Source organism: Gekko japonicus, unplaced genomic scaffold, assembly GCF_001447785.1.
Source record: "Gekko japonicus isolate JY-2015 unplaced genomic scaffold, Gekko_japonicus_V1.1 scaffold190, whole genome shotgun sequence".
Lineage (NCBI taxonomy): Eukaryota > Metazoa > Chordata > Lepidosauria > Squamata > Gekkonidae > Gekko > Gekko japonicus.
This window is the reverse complement of record NW_015160841.1, coordinates 698,413-719,706: the sequence shown is the minus strand read 5'-3', so window position 1 is coordinate 719,706 and position 21,294 is coordinate 698,413. Positions and strand designations below refer to the sequence as shown.

The window sequence follows — 21,294 nt, the reverse complement described above, 5'->3', positions numbered from 1 at the left end:
TAAAATAGCCACAAACTTAGCTATTAAAAACATACCACTAACACACATTTATTTAGGACACTTTTTCCCCTCTTTTTTTTTTTTTTTGAGGGAAATAACTTCAGACAAGTCAGTTTATTAACATCGATTTAGTCCATTCCGATAAACATCTTGTCTGGTTGTGTCGAGACACAAAGCTTAAAAACGGAAACCACACAGCCTCAAAATTAGTAGAATAAGAGCCTGATTCTGTACTTTGAATTTTCATCGCCACTTTTTCTAAAAGGCACAAATTGTAAAATTTTTGGTAGCAATGGTCTATATGTAGTGGTACAGAACTCTTCCATTTTTGGGCAATTACCATTTAGGACACTTTTTTTAAAAAAAAAATCCCACCTCCTTTCTTCTAGATCTCCCACCCGAGCAATGACCAAACCAAGCTTCATCAATGTTTATGTATGACTGAAGGACTCATACCAAGTACATGTTGGTTAAAAAATCTACAATGAGACCCAAGATTATTGCAGAGAAGTCTACTCCTATGAGTAAGTGCTCCAGATAACAGGGAAGACTGTGTGAACAACAGAGAGAAGAGAGAAGAGACTGGATTTATACCGCACCCTTCACTACCAGAAGGAGTCTCAGAGCCACTTACAATCTCCTTTCCCTTCCCCACAACAGTCACCCTGTAAGGTAGGTGGGGCTGAGAGAGCTCTCTTGAGAACTGCCCTTGGGAAGACAGCTCTGAAAGAACTTATGACTAACCTGTCATGGGCATGGATGACGATAAGCTGACAGAGCCTGCAGAAACCACAGCTGGCCCCTCTGAAGCAGCAGAGGAGGACAGCTGGCAAGTGCCTGTAACAGCAGTCTTCACACCTGGCCCAGATAAGAAGAACTGCAAGCTGAAAGTCCTCCTGACTCACCCCCATGTGTGACTCGTTTAAGGGAGCGACTGTGGCAAAACTTAGCAACCAGGCAAAGAGAGGCCAGGCTACAAGGGAGCCACTCAGCCAGCCCCGAGTTCTAGCAGGAGCCTGGCTGATCATGCAGCTGGCTAATTGGTAGCAACATTTAACTCCACACTCTGGGCAGTACCTTTCATGGAAGCAACAAGTCAGTCTCATGCTGCTAGCATCCACTCCAGCTCAGCTCTTGCACCTAGACCTTCGGAACCCCTGGCTTTGGACTTGACTCTGTGTTCCTGGCTCCTGACCCCAGCTTGGCTTTTTGGACTTTGCACTGTTTTCTTGGCTCCTGACCTTGGCCTGTCCTGGACTCCCTTTGACTGGCACCCCAGCCTGTGACATGTGAACAGAGTAGCTCGGTGGCACAAAGCAGAACTTTATAATCAGAAGTTCCTACTAGTACACCATCAATGAAGGGAAGTTCAGCACACAAGATAAGCTTATCAGTTGATAAGCAGGACCTCAGAGCTGTCTGAGAGGAAGGGCTGCTTCATATAACTATGGCTAGTTTGTCAGATTAGCATCACTTTCACACAGGAAAAGGCTTCATGTTCCACTCTCGAAAACAAAAGAGAGATTTTGTTGTAACGTGTCAAGAGAGAGAGCTGTGTCAGTCTATTGCAGCAAAAATAAGCCAGAGTCTAGCTGCACCTTAAAGACTAGAGGTTTAATTCCAGCGTAAACTTTCATGGATGAGGACCTGCTTCATCTGGAATCCTGACAAAACAGGATCTAGCCCATAAAACCTGGAGCTGGAATCAAATCTTGTTAGTGTTTTAAGATGCTGCTAGGCATCTTGGTGTGGACAACCTATAAACAATTGTGCAACTTTCTGTTTACAAACGCATTCAACAGAGATGGAGAAAGGCAGGCACTGTGCAGATGCTGTTTGTGTAGAAGCAGTTTGTCCACAAGCGTATAAATTATCAGTTTAAATGGCTCGAATTAAACATGTCTGTGTTTAGCAAGAGGCTTGGAAAGGTTTGATTTACTGTTTGAGCAGCTCACGTGCTCTTTCTCCTTTTGCCTGCATTTTAGCACATAACACATAACACAAAGCAACTGCAACCTAACAAAATCAAAATGACAGCGTTTTACAAAAAGAAGACAATAAAAAATAACCTCAGTGGATACAATACAAGATCCATTGAGTCCAGCAACCTGTTTTTCACAGTAGCCAGTAAACAAAAAGAACTGTGCACTGATACTGTGTATAAAATCCAAATATTCTTATTAATTTTGGATTTTATGTACAGTATTGGTGCACAGCTCTTTTTGCTTACTTATCTTATTACTGTGTAGTTCACCCTTCGCAGTAGCCAGGCAGATGGATGTGGGAAGTCACAAACAGGGCTAAGCCATTGTCAGACCGTGGTTGGATCCAGCCAGCTTTTCTCCTTTTTTCACCAGTGTGCCAGTTTGGTGTAGTATAGTTAAGAGCAGCAGATTCTAATCTGGAGAACCGGGTTTGATTCCTCACTTCTCCTCCACATGAAGCCAGCTGGGTGACCTTGGGCCAGTTACAGCCCTCTCAAAGCTCTCTCAGCACCACCTACCTCACAGGGAGTTTGTTTTGGGGAGAGAAAGGGAAGGCAATCGTAAGCCACTACGAGACTCCTCTGGGTAGTGAAAAGTAGGGTAAAACAACAAATTCTTGTTCTTCTTCAAGCAATTCCCATCCATTCTTCAGCCCCTATCCCATACAGCTCATGTTCATGTGGGTCCTATGATTTTCAGCATAGCCTTTTTGGTGTTCAAAGAGAAAACCATCCTTCCTTTTTCACCAGCAGAAACACTGGCTTGGATCCATCCAACCCCTTTCCCTTCATGAATTTGGATAACCCTCTTTTCCAGCCATCCTAAGCTAGTGGTAATCAACACTGTTGTGGTAGGAAAACCCCATTAAGTTACCATGCGCTGGGTAAATGTTTATTATAAATTATCATTCGATTCTCAAAAAGGTGTGACCAGCTGTTATTTACTGCTAGCAGTCATTGCTCCTACATGCCTTGGGACCAGGGTATCCCGAAGGACCTTCTTCTCCCATATGTTCCTGCCCGAGAACTAAATTCACAAGAAGAAGGTCCTCTTGACTGTCCTGACCAAAGAAGCTCATTTGGCAGGTACACAAAGGAGGGCCTTTTCCGTGGCAGCCCCACAGTGATGCAACAACCTCCCCGTGGAGGTGTGCCAGGCCCCTTCACTCTCGAGCTTTAGGAGGCAGCTGTAGTCACAATGGCTTGAGTAGTTCTTCCGCCTACCAGCAGTTTTAAACTTATTACATTTAACTAGTATTTTATGCAGGGCTATTTTGGGGCAGGAACACACAGGAACGGAGTTCCGGCTGGCTCCCGAGTTGGCCATGCCCAGCAGGAACTCATTAGCATAATAGGCCACACCCAACAGCAGAAACTCATTAGGATTGGCTGCGTTAGGGGTGTGTGGTTGAACATGCAAAGGAGTTCCTGCTACAAAAAAAGCCCTGGGTTTTGACCACAAAAAAAGTCAACAGAATAAGAAGCAAAAGGTAGGTGTGGCTGGATGGCCACACTTCTGGTAACATGGGTGTGTGGCCTAATATGCTAATGAGTTCCTGCTGGGCTTTTTCTACAAAAAAAGCCCTTATTTTATGTATTTTACTATCACTTACAACTCCACTGTGGAGTTAGCAAATCTGACCCAGACCCCAGTGCTGCCAAGGGAAGCGGGGCCCCAGTTAACCAGCGGGTTGCCCAGACACTCCCTGCTCCTTGCTGAAAATACTCAAGAACCAAAAACCCACCATATGTTGTAGAAGCCAGAGGAGAATTGTTAAGCCTCCACCGATTATGGTGTAGACAGGATGGCACAAATGCCCTTCTCCACGTTCCCGAGCATACACAACTCTTAACTGAGAAAGAGACAAAGGAAACTCAATGGTTCCTCCAAGCTCATAAAATGAGATATCATCAAAACAAAAGTCACTCCCAATGTGGGAGTAGCACCTGGACATGTTACCCCTGTTATGATTTGCAGACCAAGGAGTAGGAAGCAAGACATACGCAGGGAGTAGGGGGCAATACATACACAGTAGATTTCCAGCTAAATGTATACGCAGAATTGCTCAGCATGTCATGTGTAGTGCAACTTGCCCCATGCCCTGAAACCATTAAGCAGTGCGTCTTCCTCAGTTCAAGTTTTTCTGGTAGTAGCACAGAATGCTGAGTGGTTATTCAGGGTTGGTTGTAGTGCTCCTTATGAAGGGATAGGTGGAGGATTCTACACAAGGCTGCCATTTTGGTAACGTATAGATCTGCCCAAAGGCATATGGAAAGAATGACTGGCCACTATGCCCACAGTTTATCATTCACCAAGAAACACAGCTCCAATTCCATATCAAGGGTTACACAGTGTTAGGCAATAATTTATTCTGTCTGTTGAACTGTGGCTAAGATTTCCGTTTAAGCAGACTGTGGGTCAATTGGTAGGTTGCAGGTCATACTGTATAGGATCTGGGAACAAACACATCACTTCCCACTGTATATTGCAGGCAAAACTTACTAACATATGAAAATCAATGAGCCAAAGTCTTCAAATTCTCTCTCCCTCACCAACACTGCAAACCAGGAAGTCTTCAGTAAACTGGAATGTATTTTGGATTTGGCACATTGAGTGATCGGGGGAAAAACACACTTCCTTACAGGATTTTAAACCAGGATATTGCTATGGATTAAAATCCTAGTTTATCAGTAAGGAACAAAACCATACCATGTTAAAGCATTCGATAAGGATGTCAGAACAAATTGCAGTTCATTGAAAACGTCTCCATTTGGTAATTTCAACGCGGGGCATGATGGAAGAAGGGGACGTGCAGGCTTGGACTCATCATCACAACTTTCAGTCTGTAGTATCTGCATGTAGCCATTGCCAGTACAGATATTTCAAAGTCTGGCTTATTGCTTAGGCATTCCCAATGCTGCCTATATGCTGAAAAGACCCCACCCCCCAGTTCAGTATTGCCTTAATAAACTAAAGCAAATCATCCCTCTCTGACACCCCCGCCTGTCACTATAAAAAAAACACCTCAATATCGCCTTTATATCTGCATTAGGCTCAGTTACTGTGTTCCTTGTTGTCATTCACATGGTTTGGCATAACACACTGGATCAGTGAGTACAGCCAGGAGCCAAGTTTGGCTGCCACCAGTTCACATGTCGCCTTTCTACAGAGCTGGTCTGATTCCTTTCTTCCATCAGTGTTTTTTTAAGCACTGAAAAGAAAACCGTGTGGAAGGCGCAGATGTTTTTTCTGAGACAACAATTCTGCCTTCCAGCATTCCAACAATTTATTCCCCCTCCCTTTTTTTGTGTATAATCAAATTTTGGAGACAGATAACAGTAGAACACTACTTATGAGCCCATATGGTTCATTATGAATGTATATATGCAAAACGAAGAAAATGGGTTTGGTTAGAAATAATGATTGGAGGTTTATGATGCCAAAGCACATGAATCGTGGTAAAGAATGTCCGACAAAGCTGATGCGTGTACAACAAAGGTGATAGCTGGGGCATTCAATGGCTAACAGGGAGAGGAGTGAATGGGGGAATCATCTGCAATATCTTGTTTAAGCAGTATGGCATTTTTAATTCCCCCCCCCCCCCCCACCAAAAAAAAAAACAGAACATTCTATGTGGTACACAATACTTGAAAGATCTGCAATGGAGGCAAATGGGAAGAGGCTGGTTAGTTGAATAAGCGGCATTCTGTCCTGCAGAGCCCTCCAGGGTGGGGGCTTCATCATGCATTCCAGGGCTATTTTGGAAAGAGTCCTATGCATTCCCTCTGGGCCATGCATCTCCAGGATGATTGGCAAGATGGCCACATGTACATTATGCAGCTGGCAGCCAGAAGTGATTTTTTTTTTTTTTGGCCTTCTTGGCACTAAGGTCTAGCACTATCAGTACGATTATCTAAGCAGGTGTTTCAGATGAACCAACAACCAACCAAAATGGCAGTGCAATTTCTCTACTGGTCCAAGGCCATGCATGCTAGACATCCCACCAAATGCAAAAAAATAAATTAAAAAATAAAAATGATGCAGACTCCTACGTTTGTTGTAAAGGTCCACCAACACTACAAAGTAGATGAGCACGCTTTTTAACATTTAAAGAATTAATATCTCAAAAGTGCAGAAAAAGGGGGAAAAAACCAAACAAACCCAGCCATGGAAAACAGCGATAGCACCAGCAAGCAGATTTAGTAGCTACCGGAAAATGAAGCACCCATTCCGCAAGCAATGCAAACATAAAGTAAAAATAAATTGAAAGCTTCATAATAAATATTTGTCATCGAGTGTCAAAAAGCATGGAAAGAGAAGCAGAAGATACGCTAGATCAAGATATGCACAGATATTTAAATAAATAAAATGCAGGAAGGCCTGGAGCTTAATCATGCAAAGGACAGGAAGTTTGCAGGGTCACAAGCCAATCGGGTTCTTACCAGGGCTTCATTATCTTCTGCAATTTCTGATAACGTCTGCAAAAATTTAAAAACTTTCAGGTGAGGAGAAACATTTTAAAGACATAATCTCTTTGAATTGCGTGCACAGATTTCATATGGCCTTATGAATAACTGGGAAACTATAGGTAGCAACACTCAAAAGGTCACTCATCAAAAATAACACACCATGCTCTTGTAACATGTTGAGCAAAAGGAAGAAAAGCAGCCTGCCATACCTTTCAAGTCCCAAAACAGCCGAGCTAGAGAGACTTTCTTTAAGTACTTGCAGCAACAATGAACAACATTGTCTGTATATCAGAACTTCACCAGAAATGACAATGTGCAATCACCTACCTGATGAAACCTCACACTCCCCACAATCTTGCCCTATGGGCCTTGAGGCAGATGGAAGAATAAGTCTGGCCCCACCCACCAGCCAAAGGACCAAGAGCACCTGGGCATTTGGATTCCATCCCCACCAACAAAATGGGAAAAAAATTGCCATCTACCTACAAGGCCAGATCACCAACAGTCTACTGAGCCTGGAACTTGCTTCCTCCCCTCTCCCAGCAAGAAGTCTGTTGGGGGGCATTTATCCAGCTACTGGGGTGGGGAATATTTGTACAATGTTTATGGAATTCCCTGTTTTTCCTCTTTTTTCATAATATGAAATTCTAAGTACTTTTGCAAGCAATTTGGGGCACTAGGATCAGGACTGCATACAAAATTGGAATTGACAAAAAATGTACAATTGCTTGGGAAGACCTGTTCCAAACAGTTTTAACTCAGTTCCGTTTCAGACTCTGCCTACTTTAAGCAGGTGTGACCAAAAGATATATCAAGGGCCACATCAGCCTCCCCCCCCCCCTCCTGCCACAGTTTGGAAATAGCATGCAACTCTCTTTTTCCCCAAAAAACAATTTATTAGGATATAATAAAAAAGAAATGTTCAAACATATATCAAAATTTATACAATTATATATCCTTCCAGCCTTCCCTTTCCCCCCCCTTCTTGGCTTCCCACAGTGCTCCAACCTCCTGCCCAATTCTTAAATTTTCTTCATACCTCCTTATCTCCTTATTCACATCCACAGGTAACTTAATCTTCAACTGTTAATCTTATACATTTATCTATTTTCTACTATTTTGATTCTCAATAATTCTCAAAGCAAAGTAAATTGTCCTTTACATCCCAGTATTTCTCCAAATAGTCTTTGAAATGTATCCAGTCTGCAAAAAATTCTTCTGCTTCCAAATTATTAAGTTTCCTTGTCATTTTAGAAATAGCATGCAACTCTCATGCAAGTTTCTGGACATGACAGACTTCCCTCCGAATATACAATGAGAGGATGTGGCTCAGAGAGGTTTAAAGACACTGACGGAATGTCCTTCCACTGAGCGCTGGTAGGGGTGCTGACTTGGTTCTGATGGCTGTACACCTTCCCAACTGAGTTGCTCAGAGACTGTAGGCAAGTTCCCTGACTCCATCCTTTGCTGCAATAAGGGACACGCAGCATCAGAGACAGGTGAAAAAGAAGGGTGGGGAGAGCTGGAGATGCCCTGATGAGTTAGAACCCCCTTCCTGATCTACAACCAGAGGTTTTGCCAGAATGAAAGTGATGAACCCACCTCAAACCCACCCACCCCGGAGCTGAGGCCTTAAAAGAGCAGGTAAGCTCTTTTATGGGGGAGGGGGGCTGAGTGTGGAAAGTAGCATAAACATGTTCAAAGACATAAAACAATCTGTGACTTTAATCCTTTCCCCCCTCTTTCATATCAGAAAAAAGAAGCAGCCCACACTCCAACAGAAGATGCTCCCCGGAGCGGATCCTCCCTCATCAGAACATCTTGGGGGGGGGGATTGAATTTGAACTGATCCTGCTTGTCAGCAAAGTTGCCGTGAGGTGAACTGGACTGGGCACAACTTCAGAAATAACATTCTCCAGAATGAATTGGTGAAGTCATAACATTTGCCTTTCAGGGATTACGAGGGATGGCGGATGCACCAAATTAGTGAGCCAGAAGCATCTCAATAATTCATAGTGGTTTTGCAAGAAAATTAACGACTCCGTAACTAGAGTAGTATAAACAACCAGCCACAGCGTGTCCTCCCCCTGTGTTAATGTTAACAGGAGAGGAAAATCTGAGCGGGAACGGCAATGTAATGTGAAAGAATAATAGCAACGGAACACTCGCTTAGACGCTCATCTACCGCAATAGGCTCCCTGCTTGGCCTCAAAGGGACTCTGGATTACATCTCTGGCTTTCTCCCAAAAGGACAGCAGCTCTGCTTGGAATTCCCCAAGCCACAGAGGCTTAATATTTGCTGAACGTGCGCTCTCATCTCTGCCAAGAGCCACTTCCAGCGGAGACAAATTTTGCCCAACTCTGATGAGATCGACCCCTTTGTGGCTCGTTCTGGCAAAACTTCTGCTTGTAGATCAGGAAGGCCCCGAGCCTTTCAAGTTCAGTTAGGATGATTTGTTTGGGGGGTGGGGTGGGGAGGACAGAGGACAATTGTCTCTGAGGTTCAAGGCTGTGCCTATTTTATATGGGGGGGGAGAAAAATTAATCCTGCCCCAAGGAAACATCAGATTCTCTCTGTGGATTAAACCTGAATAGGCACAGGATGCTGAATTAATCTATTTTGCTTGCAAGGTTTGGGATTTCCCTTAACATGAGATATTTTGACAAGAATTGAACAAAGTGACAGCTACAAGCGGCCTGGCAGAGGAGCAGGTAGATGAGAGGCGGTTTTACAGACCTGAACAGAAAATGGAATGGGGGGGGGGGCACTGCATGAATGACAGAATCATAGAATCATAGAGTTGGAAGGGACCTCCAAGGCCACATAGTCCGACCCCCTGCACAACACATGAAATTCACAAATACCTCCCCCACACACACCCAGTGACCCCTGCTCAAAAGATTACAAAACACCTCAAGGATCCCCAGCCAAACTGGCCTGGAGAAAAATTCCTTCCTGATCCCAAAGTGGCCATCAGCGTTTCCCTGGGTGTGTAAGAAAGGGCCACAAGAACTACGGGACAGGGCGCTCGGCCACATACGCATGATCCTTATCAGATCACACATGAACAGGAGAGCCAGTTTGGTGTAGTGGTTAAGTGCGCGGACTCTAATCTGGGAGAACCAGGTTTGAGTCCCCACTCCTCCACTTGCACCTGCTGATGTGACCTTGGGTCAGTCACAAGCTCTGGCACAGCTGTCCTTGAAAAAGAGCAGTTTGTGTCAGAGTTCTCTCAGCCCCACCCACCTCACAGGGTGTCTGTTGTGGGGAGGGGAAGGAAAGGAGTTTGTAAACCACTCTGAGACTCCAAGTGAAGGGCGGGGTATAAATCCAATCTCATCTCCTCTCCTCCTTATACTGAGTAATGTCTACTCAGCCTGGCAGCAGCTCTCCAGGGTCTCCCAATAGAGCTCTTCCACATCACCTACCACCTGACCCCTTCTTATAGGAGATACAAGGATTGAACCCCAAACTTCTGCATGCAAAGCTGCTGCCCCTCCCCACCCACTTCAAATATTAAAAGGGTAAAGGAGCTATTTATCTGACTGGCACTTGTGCAAAGAGCTTAATCTAAGATCAAGAGCAAAAAGGTCGTAAGCAGATAAATCGCTGCTTGGAAGACGAGAGGCATTCTCCACCCTGCAGCCACTCAGCATCCTGAAATCTGCAGTGGGCAGGGAGAAGCACGTTTGTAACAGCAAGAAGAAGAAAGTTTGATCTATGATGAGCATCCTGATGAGAATAGGGCCCAACCACTCAATGGGAAACAAAGGGGGTGCATCATAGCTCGAGTTGAAGATGCAACACATATACACCCACCCTTTCTGACTCTGCATGGTTCCCAGCTGGCCATGTATTAGTCCTCCAGTGATGTTCAGCAGAGATGAAAGAAATCTGGTTCCAGCAGTGCAAACAGAGTTACCCTCCCCCCTTCTAAGCCAACTGACTTTAACAAGCTAAAAGGTAAAAGTTCCCTTGCTCGAACGCCAGTCGAGTCCGACTCTAGGGTTGCGGTGCTCATCTCTGTTTCAAAGCCAAAGAGCCAGCGCTGTCCGAAGACGTTTCCGTGGTCATGTGGCCGGCATGACTAAACACCAAGGCGCACGGAATGCTGTTACCTTCCCACTGAAGTGGTACCTATTTATCTACTTGCAATTTCTTGCTTTCGAACTGCTAGGTTGGCAGGAGCTGGAACTAGAGAGGGGAGCTCACTCCGTCATGCGGCACCCGAGTCTCGAACTGCTGAACTACCGACCTTCCACAGCCTGCAGTTCAGTGTCTGAGCCACCGCAGCTCCTTGAACAAGCTTAGAAGGATGCGATTCTGCTGAGAGTTGTGCTGACAGTCCCGACACTGTACAAGTCTGCCCTTGGGTGCTCCTCCGCAGCAGACACAATTGAATCTACCCCCATTCCACATGGCTTTTGAACAGGCAGGTTCCATGATCCCTAGCATAACTTTTAAGGGGTGGTCAAAGGACACCACCCCTTCCCATTCTACCAGCAGAAAAGCTTGGTGGATTCAACCCACTGGGTGCAATATGTGCAGACTACATCTTGGCTGAAATCCACCCCCTCCCCAAATGAATCAGAACAGTTGAGATGGGACCACCACTGGCACATGCCGCACAGATGCACCAGCTAAGCTACCTCGCGCTAAACATGATATGCAGCATAAGGATGACTTCCCCTGTATCCAAAGACAACAGAGAGTAGCTGGACTCTGAAAGGCAAATGGTGTTTTCGCTGTAACCATCACAACTACAGGCGATGGAAGCTGACAGTGCTCAGCTGAAATCAGCGTCAACATGTATTTTATCTTCAGAACGGCAGTGCACCAGATAACTTCGATTTTTTTTAAAGGCAGTTTGGCACTGGCATATGAAAGACATTAATCTGGACCTTTCGTTCTAGCGAGGTGATAAATGGAGTGTGCCCAGTCTTCAGGGTCCACCAAAAACAGGGCGGCCTGGCCATTAGACTTACTGGGAGACTTCCAGTGGGTCACTGCTCTGGAAGGCTGCTAGCAGCCTGCAACAAGCACAGCCAAGCCCCAGTAGCTCCATAAGCACTGTAAGGGACACTTCTCTCTGACCTGGCCAGCAAAGGCAATGATGGGGCCAGCTTAACCAGCTGTAGTGTAAGAGAAGGCATCAGTTAAGTCAATACCCATTGGACCTGTGGGGCTAGATTGCAGAGGCCAATCCACCGGAACAGTACAAGCTAGCCCTGTCTCATCAGACCTCGAAAGATAAGCAGGGTCAGCCCTGGTTAGTATTTGGATGAGAGACCACCAAGGAATACCAGGGTCGCTACACGGAGGCAGGCAATGACAAACCAACTCTGAACATGTCTTGCCTTGAAAACCCTATGGGGTTGCCGTACGTCAGCTGTCATTTGATGGCAAAACAACAAACTCTACCCTTGTTGTCCGAAAGGCAAAAATTTACAAGTCCATTCACATGTCCTACGCTCCAGGATCTCTGTAAATTTTCCTGCCTCCTGAGATCCTAATATAACATGAATTCACATCATATCATTACAGGCTGGAATGATCCATTGTCTCTTGTCTGCTCAGTTTTTTAAGCTGGCCTTGTAAGTAAACATGTGTGCAAGTGAGAGCGCAGCCCCTGCATATGAGCAGGCCAAAGTATTTTGCAAACAGGATAGCACACAGGGACCAAGAACCTGACTAACACGGTATTTTGCTTATGGCCATTCTGCGTGATCGTTGCCCCCACCCTTTCCTCCTGCTGCTGTCTTACCCAAATGTTAACATTTTAGCTTTTAAACTCTCCCAAGTACGGGAAGGTATCCTTCTCCCCTTCACGAAGCGAAAATATAAAAATAGCAACAACAGCTTAAGGTTAGCATAAGTAAACTAGAGCTTTTGTTTTCCTAACCTACCCTTACAGAACAGCAAAGAAAGCAACTTTTTTATCCTGATACAGTCAGTGTCAGCCTAGGCTTCAGTGTATGCATTAAATGCGAGCACTATAAATAAAACAGCAAACACATCAATCTTGCCCTTCCTTGATACTGCACTAGGCTTAACCTGATGGTAGGTTAAAAAAATCAGTGATAGTTAGACTGCTACAGTAATAACACATACAATACAATCCTAAACAGGCTTATGCTGTTATGCATCTAAGTCAATGGACTTAGAAGGGTGTTATTTTCCTTAAGGCCGCACTGATAACAATTGGTTGACACAGTCTACTCATTCCTCTGAATTCCCAGTTTCATTTAGAAACTAAAGTGTCTAGCCCTTTGTACTAAGGAGAGACACTTTCCCCCTTATATCCTGGCAATAAAAAGGGCTAGAGACTTTTTCAAAAAATGAAAGCTGGAAATTCAGAGGGACTAGTACAGCACTACAGCAGACTGTTGCAATGCTGTAGCCATCTAGCTGTTACTGAATACTGATTCTCCAGTGGTGGTGAGAGGACTATGGTAGCCACAGGAGACTAAGACAAGAAACTGTGGAGGAAGTGACTGTGTGGTTCCCCTCCAGGCCCAATGCGCTTGCAGCAGCAATGACAGCTGCACAGAGAATCATCTCCAGGTAGAAGCAGCCCCATGCTTAAAAATCCAAAGTCTGTTCTGGTTCGGTAGATTACACCTTAGCTAAGGTACCATTAAAAAAAAAATTCATATACTTTGTTTTGATCATGTCTGGCAACAAACGAAACACTATTTATACTGTCAGACCTTTGCATTCAAAACAGAAAAGAAAAGAAGGCATTTGCTAATGAATCCTGTCTAAGAGAAGCGCAATGTCATAATTAAATTCTAGCTGACAGAATAATGGATTCGGGAGAATAAATGCTCTGCACAAATTACAATCAATCTCTTGACACAAGAAAGAGCCATGTATAAAATATAATCAGCACTTCAGCCTCAGCAGCTTTAAGCACCTTCCCCTATTTTTTTATCTTTCAACCTTTCACCCAGCTCCCATTTAAAGGACAAAGGGAAGTGTCCAATCAATCCAGACCTTTCCTAACAGTTTCTCTCATTCTGGGAATGCGCATATACAGCAGCACTGGACATACATTTTTGCTTTTAGTTCATTGATCATTAGCAGGCTGTATTCCACCACTCTGCACAATTAAGCGCAGATCCCTTGTCCAGCTCAAGGAGTCTTCCTGCACAGGAAGAGTCTCTTGTAGTAGGCAAAGACTCTTTAGGACAAACAAAGGCCCCCCGCGCTTAGCTGAGCTTAGCTTAGCTAAGATTGGCAGGACACAGGAGTTTCTTTAGAAAAAGCAAACCTGGCTGGGTTCTGTTTCCTTCCCCTACCTTCCTGTAGACAGTGTTCCAAAAGGCTGTGACAAGGAAGATTTCCTGTCGCTAACTAAACCAATTAATTTCTTTCTGGTACTTTTCTTTCAGCTTTAAGTGGCCTCTCATTTCTCAAGGGAAGGTGGAAATTTCCAGATTTGTACATACGCCCCAAATATTTAACACCTCCAGTGAGTATCAAACTCCATTTGGGAACCCAGCCACCATGGGAGATTGGTGCTAAAATAAGAAGGTTGTATTAAAGGAATGAAATCCCAATGCAAGTTCTCCTGGCAGTACCAGTTTAAAACCAACTCTCTTTCCTTTCTAGCTTACAATGCAAAGTATATAGCACGTTCCCCAAGACTCTAAATTTTAATTCCGGAACATCTCTCAGCTATCAAAAGTTTGGAAACACAGACTTAATCTGGATTCATCCATTTCTGCTTTCTTGATTAAACCAGGACTGACTAGTATGTCCCGTTTCTTATGTCTTAAAATACAATGAGCCATATACCACCGCATTTGTCTACAGTACTTAAGAACTGGTTGGAGGAGGCCAATTGATGTTAGAATTTCAAAAACAAAATAATGGTTATAAACCCTCTGTATGCAGAGAATCTATTTCTCTTCAGCTCAGCTCAGGCGAAAGTCCTATTTGTTCAACAATTTGTGCAGAAACCACACATTGTGAATTATGGCATTAATTGGGTTTAAATGATCAGCAAATGCAATTATGCCTGTCCACTCTTAGTAAGTAACTTAAAATAGTCAAATTAGATGATAATACTTACTCGGTGCCGCTTTCCACCATCTGTGTAAGTAGTGAAATACCATCTAGATTTATAAATTCTTGGGCAAACGTTACATCGCGTGAATACCCAGCTAGGTCTTTCAATGCTTCAAGCTTGGCATCCATACTAGAAGACTGGATCCTCTCGTGGAGCTGCAGGGCATTTTGGGCCTGACCAGAGAGAGCACAGAAGAAAAAGAGAAGGAGAAAACAGGAGAGAGAAAAACACCTTAAAGACCTTAATTTCAGGGATCACCAGCGAGTGGACTCATTTGATGAAAAAGCAAATATCAGACACGATTTAAATGGTCAATAAACATGTAACGAAGAAACATTTCATTAAATGAATGTATAAAAAGTAAAGGTTAAGGTTTCCTTGCTCGAAAGCCAGTCGAGTCCGACTCTAGGGTTGCGGTGCTCATCTTCGTTTCAAAGCCGAAGAGCCAGTACTGTCTGAAGACGTTTCCATGGTCATGTGGCCGGCATGACTAAACACCAAGGCGCACGGAATGCTGTTACCTTCCCACCGAAGTGGTACCTATTTATCTACTTGCAAATTCTTGCTTTCGAACTGCTAGGTTGGCAGGAGCTGGAACTAGAGACGGGAGCTCACTCCGTCATGCGGCACACTCGGGTCTCAAACTGCTGAACTACCGACCACTGGAGCTACCGCAGCATGAATGTATATTGGTATACAATTTTGCAGAACCTGAAGGGTTCCTGATGTGTATCCCTGGATGTCACCTCATCTTCATGTGCTTCAGTTCAAACTATCCTCTCCCTTGGCCCTGCAGTTGTCAACCTCTCGGTGGCAGCTGGAGATATCCTGGGATTACAACTGATCTCCAGGTGACAGAGCTCAGTTCCCCTGGAGAAAATGGCTATTTTGGAAGGTAGACTCTATGGCAGGGGTGTCAAACATAAGGCCCAGGGGCCGGATCCGGCCTGTCCAGGGCTCTTATGCGGCCTGTGAACAACTGATGCAAGGGAGAGAGTGCTGGGGGGAGTAGGAGGAGCCACAACCTCGTCTGCAGCAGTCAAGCATCATGGGAGCGTCTGCCCAGCACTGCACTACTACCTCTCCAGTCCGCCTATGTGGGCTTTTTCCTCTGCAACCCCCTCCCAGCCCATGGGGCCTTGCAGTGAGGATACACCAACTCGGACCTTGCCAGCCGCTGTCCTTTATTTTATTTTTTGAATAAGTGTTTTTTATTTTGAACAATATATACAACAGTACATTCATAACATATATTGACGCTATGCAATAATCAACTTTCTCAACCCTTAAGAGCCCTTTTAAAAATATAACAGATCTTTGTAATAAGAGTTGTTTGGAATCACTTCTTCTTCTGCTAGATAGTTCACCACTGGGAACCAAGTTGCTTGAAAACTTTTTTGGTGAGAGACAATTTTACCATATATAAAGTGCTCCCAAAGTTTGTTTTGCCTGCATTGGAGAATAGGTTGATTTTTGTTCTTCCAATACTGGGCTATAGTTATGTGTGCAATAGCTAATGTTCTAGTGACTTTTCTTTCACAGGTATCTGCGATGACATCCAACAAGACCGTTTCAGGGAGAAAAGGTAAGTTGATTCCCGTGATTTTGTGAATTTGTTGTACAATTTGTGTCCAGAACTGTTGTGATGAGGGACAGGACCACCAACAGTGTATAAAATCTCCAGTCTTCCCGCATTTTTCCCAGCAGAGTTTGTTTATTACAGTTTCTATCACTGGTGCCTGGCATTACATTTTATGGCTCACATGGCCCGGCCCAACCAAGTGAAATATATGTCAGATCTGGCCCTCGTAACAAATGAGTTTGACACCCCTGCTCTATGGCCTTATACCCCAGTGAAGTCCCTCCCCTCCCCAGGCTCCGCCCTCAAAATCCTCAGGTATTTCCCAACCCTGAGCTGGCAGTCCTACTCGGCCCAGATGTCTGCATGGCATCCAGAATGTCATGCATCCACCGCTAAGAGCTTGTAGACTACTGTTCCACTCCCCTACCCAGTCTTTATCAGTTTAGGGATGAAGGACACGATTTATCTGCAGGGATCAGACTGCGAGGCTGTGCCCATGCTGCCCTTCACGCAGCAAAGCCAGGTGCTGCCATGCACCTTCTTGCCAGCCCCAACGGAGGGAACAACATCCTGCCCTTTCCTCCCTACATATTAGAGTGCCCACGAGATCTTGTGCAAGCCGAAAAGCAAGTGGAGAGAGAATAACTTGACTTAATGCAAGTGGCTCTTGTCGTCTTTTCCTCAGATTCCTGCTTCGACAAGAACTCAGCAGCAAGCAGAAAATTTGCCCCGGATCCAACACAATGCCTTTTATGTTGTTGAATCAGTGAAATAAGATTAGGCTTTGCGGCAAAATAAGTATTGTATATGCTTCGATTCTCCCCCTTGCACACAAATTTCTGTTCCCCCCCATCAGGGGGACAAAGTGTTTTTCCCCCAATTTTTTTTCAAAAGATAAGATTTTTTTAAATCTCCACTCAGCACACAAATGAAGTACCCCACATGGTGGCCACAGGCATGTTTAAACCTTAGGACAATCCTGCCAAGAATCTGCTGGAGATCAATGTTGAAAGGAAAGAATGTAATCCATTTGCTCAAGTGGCTTCCCTTTAGTCAACAAGAGCACTGAGACCGGAGGAGAACCAGCTGCTCGGCTACGATTCCAAGGCAGCTGGAGGAGGGAAAGGAGAAGTGGTTGAGAGCAAAGAATAGTGGGGAAGATCCCCCGGGCAGCTGATAAGTCAAGGAAAGGGACAGCTAGGTAAGGGTTCCTTTAACGACATGCCATAAACAGAGAATCCAGGACAAAGAAGTCGCAAGAGAAACTCATCCCAAAGTAGGCTGCACGGAGTGCAAATCAGGAACCAAGGTTCTGCCACGGTCATTAAGAGATATCAAGGTGTGTCCCATAGATTCGATTTGCTAGTGGAAGCGTCTTCCTCAGAAGCAAGGAGCTTTCGGTTGTTGCAAGATAACTTGCGACAGGGAAAGGTTCTTTCTACCAGAGGAAGCCACCATTGTTCGTGGAACGTATCTGTGGGATCCGACCCGTCAGCACAATGAGCAAGGAAACTTACATAGGGCAGCATGAGGGACTGGAGTGAAAATAAAAGTACTGGGAAGGTGGGACAAGAGGAACCATATTTGGCTGGAAAAGGAGAAAGGAATAAAAGGGCTCTTCTAAATTTCAACAGATATCCTTGGCCATTCACAACACAACCCACCACTTCTACTAAGGCCACAGACGTGCCTTCACCATGCTTTTTCTCTCTCTCTCTCCAAATAATATATATGTAAGTACTGCGGTGGCTCAAGTGGTTAAGATGCTGAACTGCAGGCTGTGGAAGGTCAGCAGTTCAGCAGTTCAAGACCCGGGTGCCGCAAGACAGGGTGAGCTCCCGTCTCTAGTTCCAGCTCCTGCCAACCTAGCAGTTCGAAAGCAAGAAATTGCAAGTAGATAAATAGGGACCACTTTGGTGGGAAGGTAACAGCGTTCCGTGTGCCTTGGTGTTTAGTCATGCCGGCCACATGACCACGGAAACGTCTTCGGACAGCGCTGGCTCTTCGGCTTTGAAACGGAGATGAGCACCGCAACCCTAGAGTCGGACTCGACTGGCTTTCGAGCAAGGGAACCTTTACCTTTACCTTACCATCAAATCACAACCAACTTATGGAGACCCTGGCAAAGAACTTTCAAGGAAAGCAAAAAGCAGAGGTGGTTTGCCACTGTATTCCTCTTCCCAGCCTTTCCTGGAGGTCTCCCATCTCAGAGCCAACCCTGCTTAGCTTCTGAGATCTGATGAGATCGGGCTACACTGTGCTCTGTTCCCACCCATCTCCAATCAGTGGCTCTTAAATACATGGAGTATCAGACCTCCGATACTAGTGTCACTTTATATCTTAACTAAGGTTTGCCACTGTATTCCTCTTCACAGCCTTTCTTGGAGGTCTCCCATCTAAGTGCCAACCAGTGTTCCCTCTAAGCTGAGTTAGTGTGAGCTAGCTCACAGTATTCTAGCATCCGGCTCACACATTCTTGTCTTAGCTCAGGAAGGACGGCTCCGGAGCAAACTAATTTATGCAGTAGCCAAATCGCTCGCTCACAACGTTCATGCCAGTAGCTCACGAAGTAGGATTTTTGCTCACAAGACTCCACAGCTTAGAGGGAGCATCGGTGCCAACCCTTCTTAGCTTCTGAGATCTGATGAGATCAAGGCCACACTGTGCTGTGTTCCCTCCCATCTCCAATCGGTGGCTCTTAAATACAGGGAGCATCAGACCTCCAATACTAGCGTCATTTCATATCTTAACTAAGAAAGCACACTTTTCTTTGGGTCCTACTTGTATCTCCAACCTCCTAACCTGGAAGTGAAAATTCTCTCAGCACCCAACATTTTTGTAGTGCATCTCCCCTGCATCCTCTCAGACTCATCACAACCATAAGCCTGCACATTGCTATACAACCTGTATCCCCTTTGGGCTGTCTCGGGACTCCTCCATAATGCCCTCATAATATACTGTCTTGAAATTAAGGTTCTAGTCTATGCAAATAAATAGGCATAATGGACGAGCTCTCGAGGTGGTTTAAGGAGAGAAGCAGTCCATTCAATTTTCACCTCAGCCACGGTCTCAGAAAATGACCCCTAAGCAAACCCCTTGCCCTGAGTCAACTTCTTACCACTACCTGTAAGATGAGAATAACTAATTCTATGACAGTCTTGTTGTCAAGAACCAGTGCTGACACAGAGGTGAGTACTGGATTAGGCCTGCAGAGACACAGGGTCAAAACCCTGCTCATGACAAAACTCACTGGGTTACCTTGGGCCAGACATTGTCTCTCAGCCTGCCCTATGCTGCATGGTAGTTGAGGGGATAAATCAAAGGAAAGAGGAAACATGTGTGCCTGAGCACCAGGGCTTTTTTTGTAGAAAAAGCCCAGCAGGAACTCATTAGCATAATAAGTCACACCCAACAGCAGAAACTCATTAGCATATTAGGCCACACCCCATGCCTTCCCTTTTCTTGCCCGGGTGCCCCCCAGCTGCAGGGAGCCTGGGCAAGCCCCCCCCCCTTGAAGGGAAGGCAGTTTAAACTGCCTTTCCTTGGCTTGCCCGGGCACCCCATGGCTGCGGGGAGCCCAGGCAAGCTGGACCTTGGAGAGGAGGGGAAGCAGCTTAAACTGCCTTCCCTTGGCTTGCCCAGACACCCTGCGGCTGCGGGGAGCCTGGGCAAGTTGGTCCTTGGACAGGCCGGGGAAGGCACTCCCTGATTCTTCCAGAGGCCCCTCTGGCCCACCCACCTCAATGTCGCCGGGGGGTCGCTTTCCAGGCCTTCCCTCTGTAGCCACACACACAGAGGTTTTGGCTGTAGTGGGCATGGCCAACTCTGAAGCCAGCCGGAACTCCGTTCCTGTGCGTTCCTGCCCAAAAAAAGCCCTGCTGAGCACCATGGAGGAAGGGTACCATAAAAATATATTACTAATATAATGTGTGGAGTTTTTTTGTAAACTTCTGGGCATGAAACAGGGGTCACTGGAGGTGTGTGTGGGGGGATGTGTTTGTGAATTCCCTGCATTGTGCAGGGGGTTGGACTAGATGACCCTGGAAGTCCATTCCATCTCTAAGATGCTATGCGTATGAAGTGCTTTGAACACTTAGGGGGAAAGGACCATTTTCAAAATTGTAGCAGTGGAAAGTTAGTTACATAAGCTTTCATAACGTTCCTACGATTTCCTGAAACCTGAGAGAAAATTCACATAACCCTCGAAGCTCTCCAGGTGGTGGTGTCTCATTTACAATCTACTTTCTGGAATTAGTGCCGTAAGCCTCTACAAAACAGAACTAACAACAGCAGAACAGATGTATCGTGATTACAGATGGAACAAATATTTCTGACAAACACACTGTTAAGCTGCCTCGTGTGGCAACTGGCCAGGGGTTACGTTGGTTGCTGTCACGACTGATAGAGGGAAGCATTGCTTCACATGGTGTGGAGCCTTCCCTGATCCCAGCTCCTGTTGCCATAGTGTCTGATGTGCATTCACATGGAACACGATTTCTTTATCGTCACGGCATTAGAAATTACACCTACAGGACATGTGCTGCAAGCAGTTTCCAAGGAGCTCTTAGCTAGGCTAGCAGGCAGGACAGAAGAAAGAGCAGCTCATTAGAGCACGATGACGCCGATTGCCAAGACCCTTTTCCTCATAAAGAGAATCATCCACATGGAAATATTTGTCTTATTTTTAAAAAGGGTATTAGGAAACATGAAAAAGAATACTGCTGCTTGAAAAGAATTAATTTACTCTGAACAACATGCCAGTCCTGACAAGGAGGAGCCACGAGGGGAAATGCGTACAAAGTTCTTTCTCAATGGCTCCCATAAGGCCCACCTGATTTGGACTGACTTTGCTGCCCTGTGTAGATGACGACAGTGAAGGCCAAACTGCATTTGTCTGGGGCGCCAACCTGTATTTGGGAAAGACAGGCACATGTACACTCTGGGCTTCTATACACTAAGCTTCGTTTGGTCAGTAAAATCAGGGGTAGATGTGTAGGCTGCATTTAGATGAATATTTCTTTATTTAGTCAGATTTTTACCCTGCCCTCTGGGCGTCTTACATAAAACACAGTTAAAACACTCGTTTCCTCGTAAAAATGAACTTGTTTCCTGGTAAACATGAGTGGGCCTATGCAGTGCATGGCACGTCCACCAGTCCTAAGCAGTGCATAATGGTGGATGGA

At 45.3% G+C, this 21,294-nt stretch overlaps 1 protein-coding gene across 1 annotated transcript in view; it reads right to left on the bottom strand.

The window, feature by feature from the left end:
• The window catches only part of LOC107117157 (engulfment and cell motility protein 1), a 346,435-nt gene that overhangs the window by 165,786 nt on the left and 159,355 nt on the right, over positions 1-21,294 (bottom strand). Inside the window, exons 6-7 of the mRNA XM_015419223.1 lie at positions 14,533-14,702; positions 6,428-6,463 (exon numbers count right to left, since the gene is read on the bottom strand). Coding sequence (XP_015274709.1) covers positions 6,428-6,463; positions 14,533-14,702 — 206 coding nt within the window. The remainder of the gene's footprint in view (positions 1-6,427; positions 6,464-14,532; positions 14,703-21,294) is intronic.